Source organism: Dipteris shenzhenensis, chromosome 24 (genome assembly GCF_047967505.1).
Source record: "Dipteris shenzhenensis isolate YYH24624 ecotype China chromosome 24, Dip_SZ_1.0, whole genome shotgun sequence".
In the NCBI taxonomy this organism is placed as follows: Eukaryota; Viridiplantae; Streptophyta; class Polypodiopsida; order Gleicheniales; family Dipteridaceae; genus Dipteris; species Dipteris shenzhenensis.
Window position 1 is genome coordinate 33,291,292 of NC_141619.1, and position 13,319 is coordinate 33,304,610.

At 40.7% G+C, this 13,319-nt stretch overlaps 1 protein-coding gene across 1 annotated transcript; it reads left to right on the forward strand.

Annotated features, from left to right (window-relative positions):
• Positions 1–1,162: 1,162 nt before the first annotated feature.
• Positions 1,163–2,340, forward strand: LOC147886513 (uncharacterized). The gene is made up of 2 exons (XM_087395266.1): positions 1,163–1,711; positions 1,854–2,340. The coding sequence occupies exons 1-2, from the start codon at positions 1,163–1,165 to the stop codon at positions 2,286–2,288; spliced, it is 984 nt and encodes a 327-aa protein (XP_087251392.1). The 3' UTR covers positions 2,289–2,340.
• The last annotated feature ends 10,979 nt before the right edge of the window (positions 2,341–13,319 follow it).

Consider the following 13,319-nt stretch of genomic DNA (forward strand, 5'->3'; position numbering starts at 1 on the left):
TGTAGAGGACACTACGCAGACTAGTGATTGCTTGTAGGTAGTCAGTCGCAATGATGAGACTTGGTTATCTCTTTGAGTCCGGAGGGGCTCATATGGCAAACACCCAAAAACCCAAGCATCATGATTACACAAAAAACAAGTGTGTGAACATTCGAGTTAGCCACCAGAGTGAAAAAGTTTGAAAAGTTACCCCAGACCTTGTGTGAGCAGGCTCTGAATCTCCATCGTAATGGTAATATGCAAATCATGGATCACGCTTACAAATATTCATTCACGTGCCTCGTGCCTTCGATTCAATAGTCATAGTCAACCTATTAAGTTAACTCGTCGTGACGTTATCCTCAACTTCTCAACCCTTTGACGGTCATAAAGTTGGGGAAGGCGGCCTCTAGTCCCTCTCAGAAATTGGATCACAGGCTCACCATTTTCCAAAGGGCAAGAGGCCTCCTCCCCCACTCTCGCCACTCCATAATACCTTGCATTGACTTTCACCCTCATTGGCCTTCATCCTCACATTTGGGGATGAGGTAGACTGAGAGTTCATTGAAATTTCTTTTCTTAACAAATACAAAAACCTTGAATTTAAAACATCTTTATTGAAATTGTGGAGGCTCTAATAACTTGAGATTTGTAGGTTTTATAGCCTTCTATTTTCAAATTTCAAGTCAACTTCCAAACTTTGCCATTCACCTAACATCAAACCTCGGTTTTTTTGTGACAAAGATGTCCCAGACTGATTTTCCTTTCTCTATCATTCCAACCTCCCATCACAAATCGACTTGCCACCGCCATGAGCTCCCAAGTCATTACAATGGGTCCCGAGGCACCAAACTTTTGAAAATAATATGGCAGCATATCTTGTGCTGTATTCCCCTTCTTGGCAAATATCAAAGCTGTCCCAAAGATTCTTTACCACTAAGAAATCCAATCATGCAAATCCTAGGAAGCCTAGGAAGGAAGCTACTAGACGAGCTTTACTCCACAAAGACAAGAGGGATGCAAGAATATTATGAGAATTTCTTTCAAAGGTCAATCTTGAAAATCCACAAATCAACATCCAAGTCTCCCTGATAGCTCTCCCTCCTCTATGGAGCATGATATTCATGAGATTCATCTATATATTCTCCTGCAGGGAATACTCAAGCTTCACCTAATAGCTAGCATGGCTATCCCTCAGCCCCTGTGTGCTTGCTGCTTCCTCCCTCTTCCAATTCCCTCTAATTTCACAGCTTCGCCCTGCTTCCATCTGCCCATTCCACCCCCTCCCTTTATATACTCTTCCAATTTGCCGCTTCCACTCGCTAATGGTTCCCCTCCACTGCCGCCCATTGCTCCCGAAGCCCCCACCTCCCACAAGTCTTCCTCCTCCCCCTCCTTGGATACCCCAGACGTGACCCTCGAAGCAAGTGCTATCGATGAATGCGTTCCAATCACTCCACCGAAGCGCAGTCGGAGACTCACTGTAGAACAAGTTTTGGCACTGGAGAAGGCGTTTGACATTGACAATACGCTTGACCGAGAAAGGAAGGTGTACCTGGCAAATCAAGTAGGCCTACAAGCAAGGCAAGTTGCTGTATGGTTTCAGAACCGTCGGTCTAGGTGCAAGAGTAAGCAAATCCAGAAGGACTATGGCTTTCTTAAGAAGCAGTTGGAATATTTGAAAGCTGATCAAGACGAGCTGATCAAGCACAAAGAGAAACTGGAGGACGAGGTCCGAAGTCTTTCTGTGCCCTGTTCTCGTATATGTTTTCAGCCTCTTTCCTGGAAAGAGAATCTCCTGCATACAAAAATTTCCCGCCATTTCATAAGCAGCTTAGAATTGAAGAATTAACATCGTAGACCTCTCGTTGCAGGTGATCAGACTCAAGGGCGAAGTTGAAATTAAAAAGCCAGCGAAGAATCTGCAAGCATCTGCGGAAGTTAAGACCATTCTTCGTCCAGAAATCTCTTCAAGTGCAACAGAGAGTGTGTCACTCAACCCCTCCAATCGCCCAAAGGAGAAGCCGGATATAAGTTTCGTTACGAATACCTGCAGTGGCTGTAGTGCGATTGATAATACAGATAGTCCAAGTAGAACGCAAAGCAGCTTGGATCTAGTTTTGCCAACGACCGCATTACATCCTTGGGATATGGCAATGCAAAGCGAAACCATGGGCCTCCTCGACTTTTCTGACGTTCTTTACGGAAGGACTATCTATTGTGCACGGCCCATAAAAGAAGAAGAAAAGTCGTATGAAGTAGAGAGCCGTAGCGTGTTGCTTCCGTTTGACTGGTGGGAGATCCTGTAACTATATCCTCCCAGTAGGAAGAAGTCATCGATAATCCAAGCGCTGCTTCTACCGTTCTACCGTTAAAGTGTAAGGTTTGATCTGATGATCACATCGTTGTACTTCTATTATATTCGTTGTACATATGAGAAGACTTCCATGCGGCATGGTTTCTACGTATAATTTGCATGTCTTTTTTTCTGTTTGGGATGTATCTTTCGTTAACTAAGGGCCTATTTCCCACTCTCACTTAATTGCGTGTTGCGGGCCTCGTAGAAGAATCGGTATAGGACCTAGCTGCCTTGTTCTCAGCTTCTAGAGTTGACGGAATTGTTGGATGGATCCATGTGATTTCTCTACAAAGTCAATCCGCCTATTGAGCGTTCTAGAGCAAAGTTAAGAATTTTAACCCAACTAAGAATTAAGGACTACGAAGGATTCGAATGCAAGTAAGAATTGTAATTGAGATTCACACTAGTAGGACCAATTTGGTACTTTCTAGGACATAAAACTCTCCTTTTGAAGATTTGGAAACAAATTCATTCCTCTCAAGAAAAAAAATTCATTACAAAATAATTTGGAACCTTGCCCATGCAAAACATCATATTTCATGCTTAGATTATCCTAATTAAAAATTGGTATAATGTTCAAGGACAAAAAGTAGGGAAGACTCGGGAAAAGAAATAGCCCTATTAAAAAACTAATTTATTTCATAATCTCCTTGCCCAAGAAGTCATTAGCATGGGAGGGGGCAAACTCCATGATTGCACCATCCTTTTCATCCCTTTTGGGCACTTCTGGATAAGGTCACAATTTTCAAATTTAATTTGGTATCAAATTGGGGATTATGGAGTTGTGGATTGATCTTCGAAAAAAACACGGGAAAAAAATATGAGTTTTATTTGATATGTTATGATCATGATCCAAAAAAGATACAAAAGGAAGCTTCAATATCTCAATAATAATTATTTGAATCACAAGACATAAAAAATGTCCTTAGATATGTCATATCACAAACTTGTATTAAATCTTATGATGGCATTAACAAAATGCTTTAACTTTAACCCCCTTGCTATTATAGGTACTTTAAGGACAATTTACAAATGAAAACACATTGAAATATAGAAAATAAGGGTTAAAGTTAGTGGTGGGTAGTGGGACTACTATATTTGAGTAAGATTCTTGGTAATTATGTTATATGATTGACATCAAATCATCATGGATACTCATTTGAAAGCCCTTGAAATAAAAAAGGGACATTTTGACATGGAAGCTCAAATAATAGATTTCAAAATGTAGAGATAATCTATTTTACTTGAAAAAAGGGTAGAATATTTCTCATTGAGACCACTTTGTCATCAATGGTAATGGAATTGTGTTGTTAGGGTTAGCTATAATATAACTAAACGAGCGATGTTAAATTTATGAAAATAACATAATGGGAGGTGCGAAATAGCCCTTACAATCAATATAAAGCCCCAAGTGGTCGCTTTATTAACATGTAACATATCACCTTTCAATAATAGACTCAGGAGGATATTTTTAATTGGGAGCCCTACATGTTGTTTATATACATGAGAGTATTTAAAAAATATTTATTCACTATATATGGTATTTATAAATATAAAAAGCAAGAATTAAATTCAATGTTAACATAGCTACTAATGAGATAGGTGCTTTGCCCCTGCTTTGCCATGACTTTGATAAAACAAATAAATGTCACCTCTGCAACGAAGGCAGGCAAAATTTGAATGTGGAGAATTTTTTCAAAAAGAAAATTGTATTTCATAATGGGGAGAGAAGGTTACATAAGAAAAGGGAGGCTGGCAAGACAAGGGATGTAGCTACTTCTGGTGAGGGAGCCGAGGGTGGAATGAAGTCTATTGTCTAGAAATCAATATGTGCCCCTTCTCTTTAATAATTTCTTCCAAATCTTCAATTGCCTCCATCCAAACCTCCTCGATCGGTCATTTCCTCGTAGTCAAGATCCATGCAAGCTTGGAATAAGGTGTGCTCTCAGTAGGAATGCCCAATCCACCGCATTGTACAAGATGAGCCATACTGCAAGAATAGTGCATACACGTGCTCTTCATGTTCCTATTTTGTGGTGGCCATGTGGCAAGGAGAGAGGTGGAGAGAGGTGGAGGGAGATGGTGTGCAAGCAAAGAAGAATAAGAGGTTGAGAGGAGGAAGAGGTTCATCGTGATAGCTTGAGAGGAGGAAGAGGTTTGTGGGGATAGCTTGAGAGGAGAAAGAGGTTGAGAAGAGGAAGGGGTTTGTGGGGATAGCTTGGGAGGAGAAAGAGATTGAGAGGAGTTGTAGGTTTGAGTGGATAACTTGAGAAAAGGAAGAGGTTAAGAGGAGGAAGAGATTGTTAAGGATTCTACACCACAACAAGGAACACACTATTCAAAAAAACAAGACTTTCTCGCTTTGTTTGGACTTTTTTTCTGAACTGGTCACCTCCGCTTAATATCAATTCGTAGACTCATAAATTGGGCATTTTGGGAACACTAGATGTGTAAGTTCCAAAAAATTTCCCAAGGTTGTAAGTGGTGACCTCTACTTGATACATCATGGGTAAATTTGCAAAAAAATGGATCATCCCCACACAAATATGGTCTAATAAATCTTAAAATGTCGTGCACCTCCACTCAATATGCAATATATGGAAAGAGTTTGTTGAATTCATATATATAGGGGGGTATAGATACACCATTTGATTGTATGGAAAGAGTTTGTTCAACTCAGTATATAGGCAGTGTATAGATACACCACCTGTTTGAATAGTATAATTAAAGGTGGTGTAAAGATACACCATTTTTCAGGAACAAGGCATACAATATATTATCTCATGCTTCTGAATCTCATTCAGACTCATCAGATCTTGGTATTGCATTTTCACTTGATGGGTTAAGCCTAGCCAAATGATGTTTAATATGTGCAAGGCTAGGATCAGGAATTGTGATACATTTTTCAACATCATAGCCATGCTTCATTTTGTAACTTCGAGTCCTCGATTTCCAGCAATGAATAATGCTACTCACTTCCACCCCTTTCAAGCCCTCTTTATTTGGAATCCATTCACGTTCCTTTTGCAAGCAACCCTCATAAAGTTGTTTCATCGTATATTTTTTGGGGAGACTTTTCAAAGGCTTTGGTTCATACCATAAAGATGTGAATGTTATAGGCATTCCCTTCTCATCCCTTGCTATATGAGCAACCTTTGCCACCCAAATTGGGCCACCTTGGTCATCCAACTCTGAATCTGCATCAGATGCCCAAACTGCAACAAACATACTCTTTTCAATCTCATCAAATGGTACAAACTTTGGTAAGGGTTTATCCCCCTTCCTACAACAATATTTTCGAGGTAAAAGGCATTGCTCAACTTCTTCCTCATCTATTTCCGTATTTGTATCCAATGTGGATCTTGGTGACATAGCTTGTTCTAACCAAAAAGATTCAAAGTATTCAATGCTCATTAAATTTTCTTGTTTTTGTAAAGATTTGACAAGTGCCTCAATTGACTTGATTGTCTCCCCATTCTTTATTGCCTGCTCAAAATATTTTTGTGTTATACTTTGAAGATGTTTAATAAAGGCATCCAAGCCTTTCATTTCATCTACGTCAAGTGCTTTGTTCTTTGCAAAAACAGATCTAGTTTTCTCCAACGGAGTTATTCTCTGTAATAAAGCATATGGATCACTCCATAAATGATCTCCATCCACTAAGTAGTGCTTCCATTACATCACTGGAATATCGTTATGCATGCTAAATTGAAAACAGTGTGGATTTGTGTGCCCTATTAATGCATCATCTCCCCCTTTTAAATGTGGATCTATGTGAATGCTCTCCAATCTACCATTCTCTCCAAGATAGCTACTTCTGATTCCTCCTTTCGAGAGACTTCAATTTTTTTCTCAATTCAAGATGTCATATGCTCCAAGGTTAGCCACTTCTTCAAATATTTCAAACCAACCAGCATAGAGCATTAACCAAATATATATCTATTCTCATTTTCTCTCTAGCAGTTATCAACCTGTATACAGGTGTGAGGTAAACATCCATGCGCATCTTTGACCTTCTGTATTGCTTTCATGATGGATGTTGCCACTTGGTTACTATCGTGTTGACATCCTTTTCTTTGATGGTGTCTTGACATGGAAAAACTTTCCACGCCAAATTTATACAAGGTTGCCCTTGAAATCCCTTAGATGTTTGGCGGATCAAGGCATGTAGGGCATGGAAAATAACACGATCCTATTGGTTAAACTTTTTGCTATGCCTCATATTACATTGCAAGCTCCCAACTAAAGACAGAATGACAAAGTCACGGAAGGATGTGTCTCCTTGTTCTCCACTATGAAGGGTCGATTTTGAAAACCACTATCATCTCTTTTGTGGATGTATTGTGATTCAAGGACTAGATTCATGGTGATCTATTAAATGATGGTTGTCATGTGATCACCTTCAAATTGATCTCTCTTGGAAACTTGCAAATTTTGGGAGATAAGGGTAGGATGAATGAGCTTGAAGCTCAGGTGTGGCAACTTACCCAAGTAGTCATCATGCAGCATGTTTGGACCTTCAAAAATCACATAATTTTCCATCATCTTTTGCTCCCTTCAAACTTCCTTAGTTAGGTATAGCATGGGATCCTAGATATTTTGGAATATTTCTCCATCCACCAAGATGACGTATTTGGCATTCCAAGAAAGGCCCCGCACCTTGCTCTTTAGGAGCAACTTTTTTCAACTCTTATTGTTAACTGATTTGGTGAACAATGTGCCTTTGCCAATTGGTAATGTCACTAGATGGATAGTGGCAAGTATGTAGAGCTAGGAATGTGCCTTGGAGCCAAATGGGCCCAAGATGATTGTTAAGAATGAGGAAAGAGAGTGGTATAAAGAGAATAGGGTTGGCCCTCCCTTCAAAAAGTGGACAGTATAAAAGGCCAAATGGTTGAGTTTGGTCTTTGGTTATTGATTGCAAGTTTGAGAAATAGAAACTTTCTCTTCTTCCCAAGAGTAGTGTTTATTTTCTTCTTTATCTTGCCTCTGGTGAATGCTATGTAACCCCTTCCCCTTTCTCCCTTCTCATTGCCTCCTCCTCCCTCTTTCTCCTCTTTCCCTCTTTCTTCCTCCTTTCTTCTCATGTCCGTCTCCCTCTTTCCTCCCCTTTGAGTCTTGTGGATTCACATTGCGGCAACAACTCCAGAAGCCATTTGTATGACACAAGTGGACCGTTCATGCTTGCATTGCTCCCACAGGGAGTAGCTTGGAGTAGGATGCCCCCTTTACATTCCTTCAAGATCCCCATGACATGTAATTCAATGCTTGACTACAAATTTTTGGCATCGTTGCCGGGGAGTTCAAGGTATGCTTAAATTGTTTACATGTTCTTATCTCATTATCTTCCCATTGCCCACCCCTTAGTTACTGTAGCTTAGTGAAAGCCTGAAAGGTGGCTAGTTTTTGGAGTTTAGGAAAGGAGAGAGTGGAAAAGAGAGTGCGAAAGGGAGAATAAGATAATTTTAGTACTTTTTAGTTTTTTTTTGAGTCGTTTTGACTGTGGAAAGTTAGGAAAAGGTAGTTTGTAGCATTGCTAATCTTTGTTTGTGCTCAAACTTGAAGGGAAAAGCTCCAAAATGACATTTTTGGGAGAAGTTCAAGATCTTGGAAATGACAAACGATCATCTTTTTGAAGAAAACTCTCTATTTTGCCCCAAACTTGCTTGTTTATTTTGTTTCTTGTTGTTTTATGTTTGTAACTAGATAGAGTAGGTAGGAAAGTACTCCCCAAGCACTTTAAAGACTACAAAGAATCCATAGAAGCTCAAAAATCTTTGAAAATTCCATCAGCAACAAAGTTTGGGAGAGACATGCTAGCTTAATATTAACCTAGCATATATGCAGAATTATAATCCAGTGTATGCTGAATTTATTTGGCTTGCTGGATTAGCCATTGACCACATTGGGTTAGCATGACTATCTAACACTCTGACACCCAACAAGATCTACCAATTGGCATATTTAATGCACCAAAATATGAGTCAACTCCTAACCCAATCATACGCTGCATTATTAATCTAGTGCACATTGAGTTAGAAGTCAACAACTCCTAACCCAGCGCATGCTGAATTATCAATCTAGTGTATGTTGAGTTAGTAACCCACCGCACATTGAAATACAAAAACTCAATGTGGAATTAAAAAAGTCAACACTCAGTAACCCTTAATTCAATGCCACATTGAATTACCAAAATACTAAATTATAACCCTAGCACACGTTGAGTAGTAACCCAACGTACACTGAATTAGCAACATGTTGGGTTAGCACTATCCCGGTGAACGCTGAATGATAACCCAATGCACGTAGGGTTAGATTTGACCATTTATGGTTAGCTTTGATCACATTGGGTTAGATTTAACCACGTTGGGTTAGCTTTGAACACACTGAATTAGCCTCTAAATTGAAGGTTGGCCAGTTGCATATTGAGACAAAATGATGAATTAGCCCCTAAATTTAAGGTTGGCTAGTTGGATATTGGCCAATTGCCAGCTACCTCCCCTTAACCCTGAGTCATAGTGGAAGCAATCTAGAATTGGGGCCTCAACTACATCCACTTGATATCAAGAAGAGTCTAAGAGCTAACCCTGAGCTTGAGGAGAGTGCCTCAAATACCCTCATAATGACGTGTACACCTAGCTCTACATCTTTAGGGTCAATAAGCTCAAAAATCGGTTCTTATGCCTTGCATGAACGACCACAGGGTGATCTATATAGATCAAAAGATTCCATGAGCCTAGACAAATACATGGGAGAACCCTCCAATGTTAGAGCTTTGTGGCTCCAAACTTTCTCTCTAATGAGGCCCCTAGTCTCCTACCCCTTCTACTACAGCCAGATTAAGGGAAACCTTTTAGAAAATGATGGGTAGGCTTGGAATAATGAAACTGATAGACATGCTAAACCCTTTTGCCAATTAGAATAGGGTGCTCAAGTATCAACCCAACTCTTGATGTCAAAAACAATTAGGAAACCAAGTCCCATCACATCTACTAGCAATCAATCGCCACCATATCCATTCTTTGATGAAAGCCTATTATATAGGGGTGAATTCTCCCTCAAGAGTTTCAAATGCCAAAACAAAGTGGACAAAGGAGTAATCTAGAAGGTCCACAAATAAGACCCCCCACATCCAAAGTTGCATTGTTTCCTACTTGTCCCATATAGGTGCCCCTTATAGGCCTATGCTTGGGGTGAACATGCCACTTCCCAAAGGACCTCTAGCCCAACCTATTAGGCCCAACCAACCCCATGTCACAATGCGAATGCCTAATGGGTTAGATTCCTCAAATCCTACATTTGTATAGCCAAAACCCTCCACCAAGACAACCAAGGTACAGAGCACGATCATCACCATATCCTCAAGTTTCACCCACTTCACAAACAATACTTATCGATGATGCAATAAGGATCCTAGTGCAAGCACTAGAAAGGGAGGCCATGCCTCCAACATATAGGAAGAAATCAAAACCCTTCTAGAAGTAAACCCATCACAATCTCCATTTAATTAATCACCAAGTTCCTAGGAGAAGAATACCTAGTCTCCCATGTAGAGCATCTTGAAATAAATTTGTGAGACATTTGGTGGCATTGGTGATTTAGACAAGGTCTTGATGGCAAGGCAAGTCAGCAGTAACTCAAATCTTTGCATCCCGAGGAAAAGTTCAATTGGGACACTTGGACAAGGCATTCATAATAGGCTTTGCCCCAAGTGGACCAAAATGGAGTCCTATCAACTAGCTGTATGAGGTGAAGCAAAAGGAAACCGAGTCTCTTAAAGACTACATTGCTAGAATAAAACACTTAAACTCACGATGTGAACCTCATCAGAGCCACACTTCCTCATAGTTTTGTGGGACTCTAAGCTTCATGATCATCTATTTTCAATGAATCCCACATTGTTTGAGCTATGCAGCAAGATTGCAATACGTCTAGGCAACAATATGAAGGAAAAGGCTTAATCATAGAAAAGTCTTCATCCACCTCATTTAAGGAATCTTAAACTTTGAAGGCCACCAATCCAAGTGAAGCCAAGGAGACAGCCATGATTGTTAGAACATGGAGGACTGGGCTACCAATATGTTAAATTAGTTGTGCCAAAAGTTCAAAAAAGGAACAACAAAATCCCTTAGTAATCCTCATCTATTTCCAAGCCGTGATACTTTTTGGTAATGTTGATAACCTAAGACCACCATTCTCCCTCCCATGTACAAACCAAGGCAACAGCGATGTTGAGGCGATGTTGTTGGTGCCTCCAAATCTATCCAACCAGGTACAATCAGAAACACAAGAGCCACTCCCACCACACAAGGGAAATTTAGGGCTCAAAATCTTTTGTTACCCCCACCTTTACTCTGACGGGTCAATGTTTGCTTGGGCCCGTAGCCAATCGTGGAACTATTTTCATGGCCATTTTGGGACCGTGAAGCAATGCGCTCTTGGGTGAATATTTGAATTTTGTGTGGACCCGCGCTCTCGCCAAAATTTTTTCGACATCATGAAGGCGCACTGACATAATAATGAGACGCAATCTATTTCTTCTGAACACTGCATAGCTTGACACATGGCATCTCTACACTGCTTTGCGCATCGTAGTCTCTGGCCTACGCCGCTTGATCACTTATCATCGCCCAGCCTTTTGCTGCAGCTTTGCAACCTGTCCTCACTGGGCACCGAACCCATGCAGATAATTAAAATTGAAGGTAAGCTTGGAGAGACCATCGTGATGGTTCTTCGCATAATAATTGGACGCAATCTATCATTCTAAACACCGCTACCGTGCAGTATCTGGATTGACCACCTGTCATTGTGCAACCTTTTGCCGCATCTTGGTCTGCAACCCATGCAAATCATAGGTTGGCTTGGAGAGACCACCGCGCTAGTTTTTGGCATAATAATGAGATGCAATCTATCATTCTAAGCATCACCTCAATGCAATCTCTGGCCTAACGACCTATCATCGTCCAGAATTCAAGATTGTCTTGGAGAGACCACTGCGCTGGTTCTTGGATTTATAGCTCCGTTATCTATTTTTTTGTATTACAAAAGGAGGTCTATGATGACCAGTGCACTCGCGAATAGAAGAAGATCTATGAAATCCAGTGTGCTGGTTCTTTGAGTTATATATTTGTGTACCAAGGAAAATGTATTCCATTGTGCAACCAAGCAAAATGCAATTGATGATATGGCCCTTGAGGGGTCCCCTTAAGGGCCATCTCTACATGCCAGTTCTATCCAGAGGCATCCTGGATATTGTATAATGCATGTCGATATGGCCCTTGCCCCTCGAGCTGACCCCTCAAGGGCCATATCGTCAATTGCATTTTTTGAAAGTTTAATTGTCTTTTTCTAGATATATCTCCATGCAACCACAATGGTGGGGTCGTTGGAGTTATTTTAGTGCTATTTTGGTCATATAAACCAAGGAAATTATAGTCCTGTCAGTAAATATAAATAAGGGAAAAAGTATAATTTATCGAGTGAAAATTGAGCAAAAGAGATTACAATGTACATCTACATCCAATAACAGGTTATATAAAAATTAATAACTTATACCAAGCAAAAATTGAATAGAGGATCTTACATTCATATAAATTCGGCAATTGCTAAGAGCCTTAAATGCCAAAAGATTACAGGTAGTGACCATAACCATTCAAATATAAAAGTTAATAGCGGTGCATACTCAGAGCCTCAAATTGAATAAAAAGAAATTACATAAATTCCTTAGAGACCAAAACGTTACATCTAGTGAGCCAAAAGATCATTGAGAGCAAAAGATTACATCCAGCCATTACTGAGAGCCTCGTCTGAGCAAGAGGGAATTTGTACAACTCAGTTTTCCACCAATGTAGCTTGTTGCATTAAAAACTTTTAGAGAGCCAAAGGAGGATACAATGGAGAGGCCGAAACCATGCACATTGCCAAGACTCAGATTATGGCCCCCCCAACAAGTCAAGAGTACTCTGCTCTGAAAATATTGAAGCCTTCTTCGACATCTAGGGGGAAGCCATATAGCACAACCATAAAGAGGCCCTTTGTGAGCATGTCATCTAAGGTGGTGACATGCAGATGTGTGGGGAATCGACTGTGGGAACGAAGGGTCTCCACTAGTGCTAGCATTTCTACTCTAGGTGAGTGCAACACAATCACCTTATATGAGAAGGCAGATAACATTGGCATCATAGAGCATCGACGGGAGGTGGTAGTAGGCATGCTGAAGATGAGTTGGGTAGTAGCATATGAGAAGATGAGTGACGAGAGTTGGAGGAGGGAGCGTGCAGCAAAGTATAGCAGGGGCGAATGTTGGCTCTTTCCCACGGCTTTCACAGGAAGATCAAGGTTTTCTCAGTATGCAGGGTTCCGAGGCTTTTTGTCACCTACAGATATATCGAGGTTGTCATTTGTAGTATACGTGTAGCTTAGGACCTCGAGTCCTATTCCGATGAGAGACGTAGGCTTAAGTGTGGTAAGCAAACGTAGTGCATGCATGTGTAAAAGGAACGTGCATCATCATGGTTGAGGTAGTCTTTTGCCTTCGTTGGGGGTTGAAAGGTTTAGGAGGAGTTTAAGGGTTAGAGGGAGGTTCAGGGTTTAGAAGGAGGTTCCAAGGTTTAGAGAGAGGTTCCAGAGTTTAGAAGAGGTTCCAAGGTTTAGAAGGAGGTTCCAAAGTTTAGAAGAGGTTTCAGAGTTTAGAAGGGGTTCCAGAGATTAGAAGAGGTTCCAGGGTTAGAAGGAGGATCCAAGGTTCAGAGTAGAGTACATGGTGGAGAACTCGTCTCCCTCATAGTTCATGGAGGTTAAGGGTTGAGGAGCTAAGGGTTTATGGGGAGCATAGGAGCGGGAGATGAAGAAGATATGGGAAGTTGGATGTGAGATAGGCCCTCTCATATTCCGACACTTCTTTTTGCTGGTGCGATGGGATCATCAGCTACATGGGTGGGATGTCAGTTATGTCATGCCTTGCAAATAATAGTGATGGCCT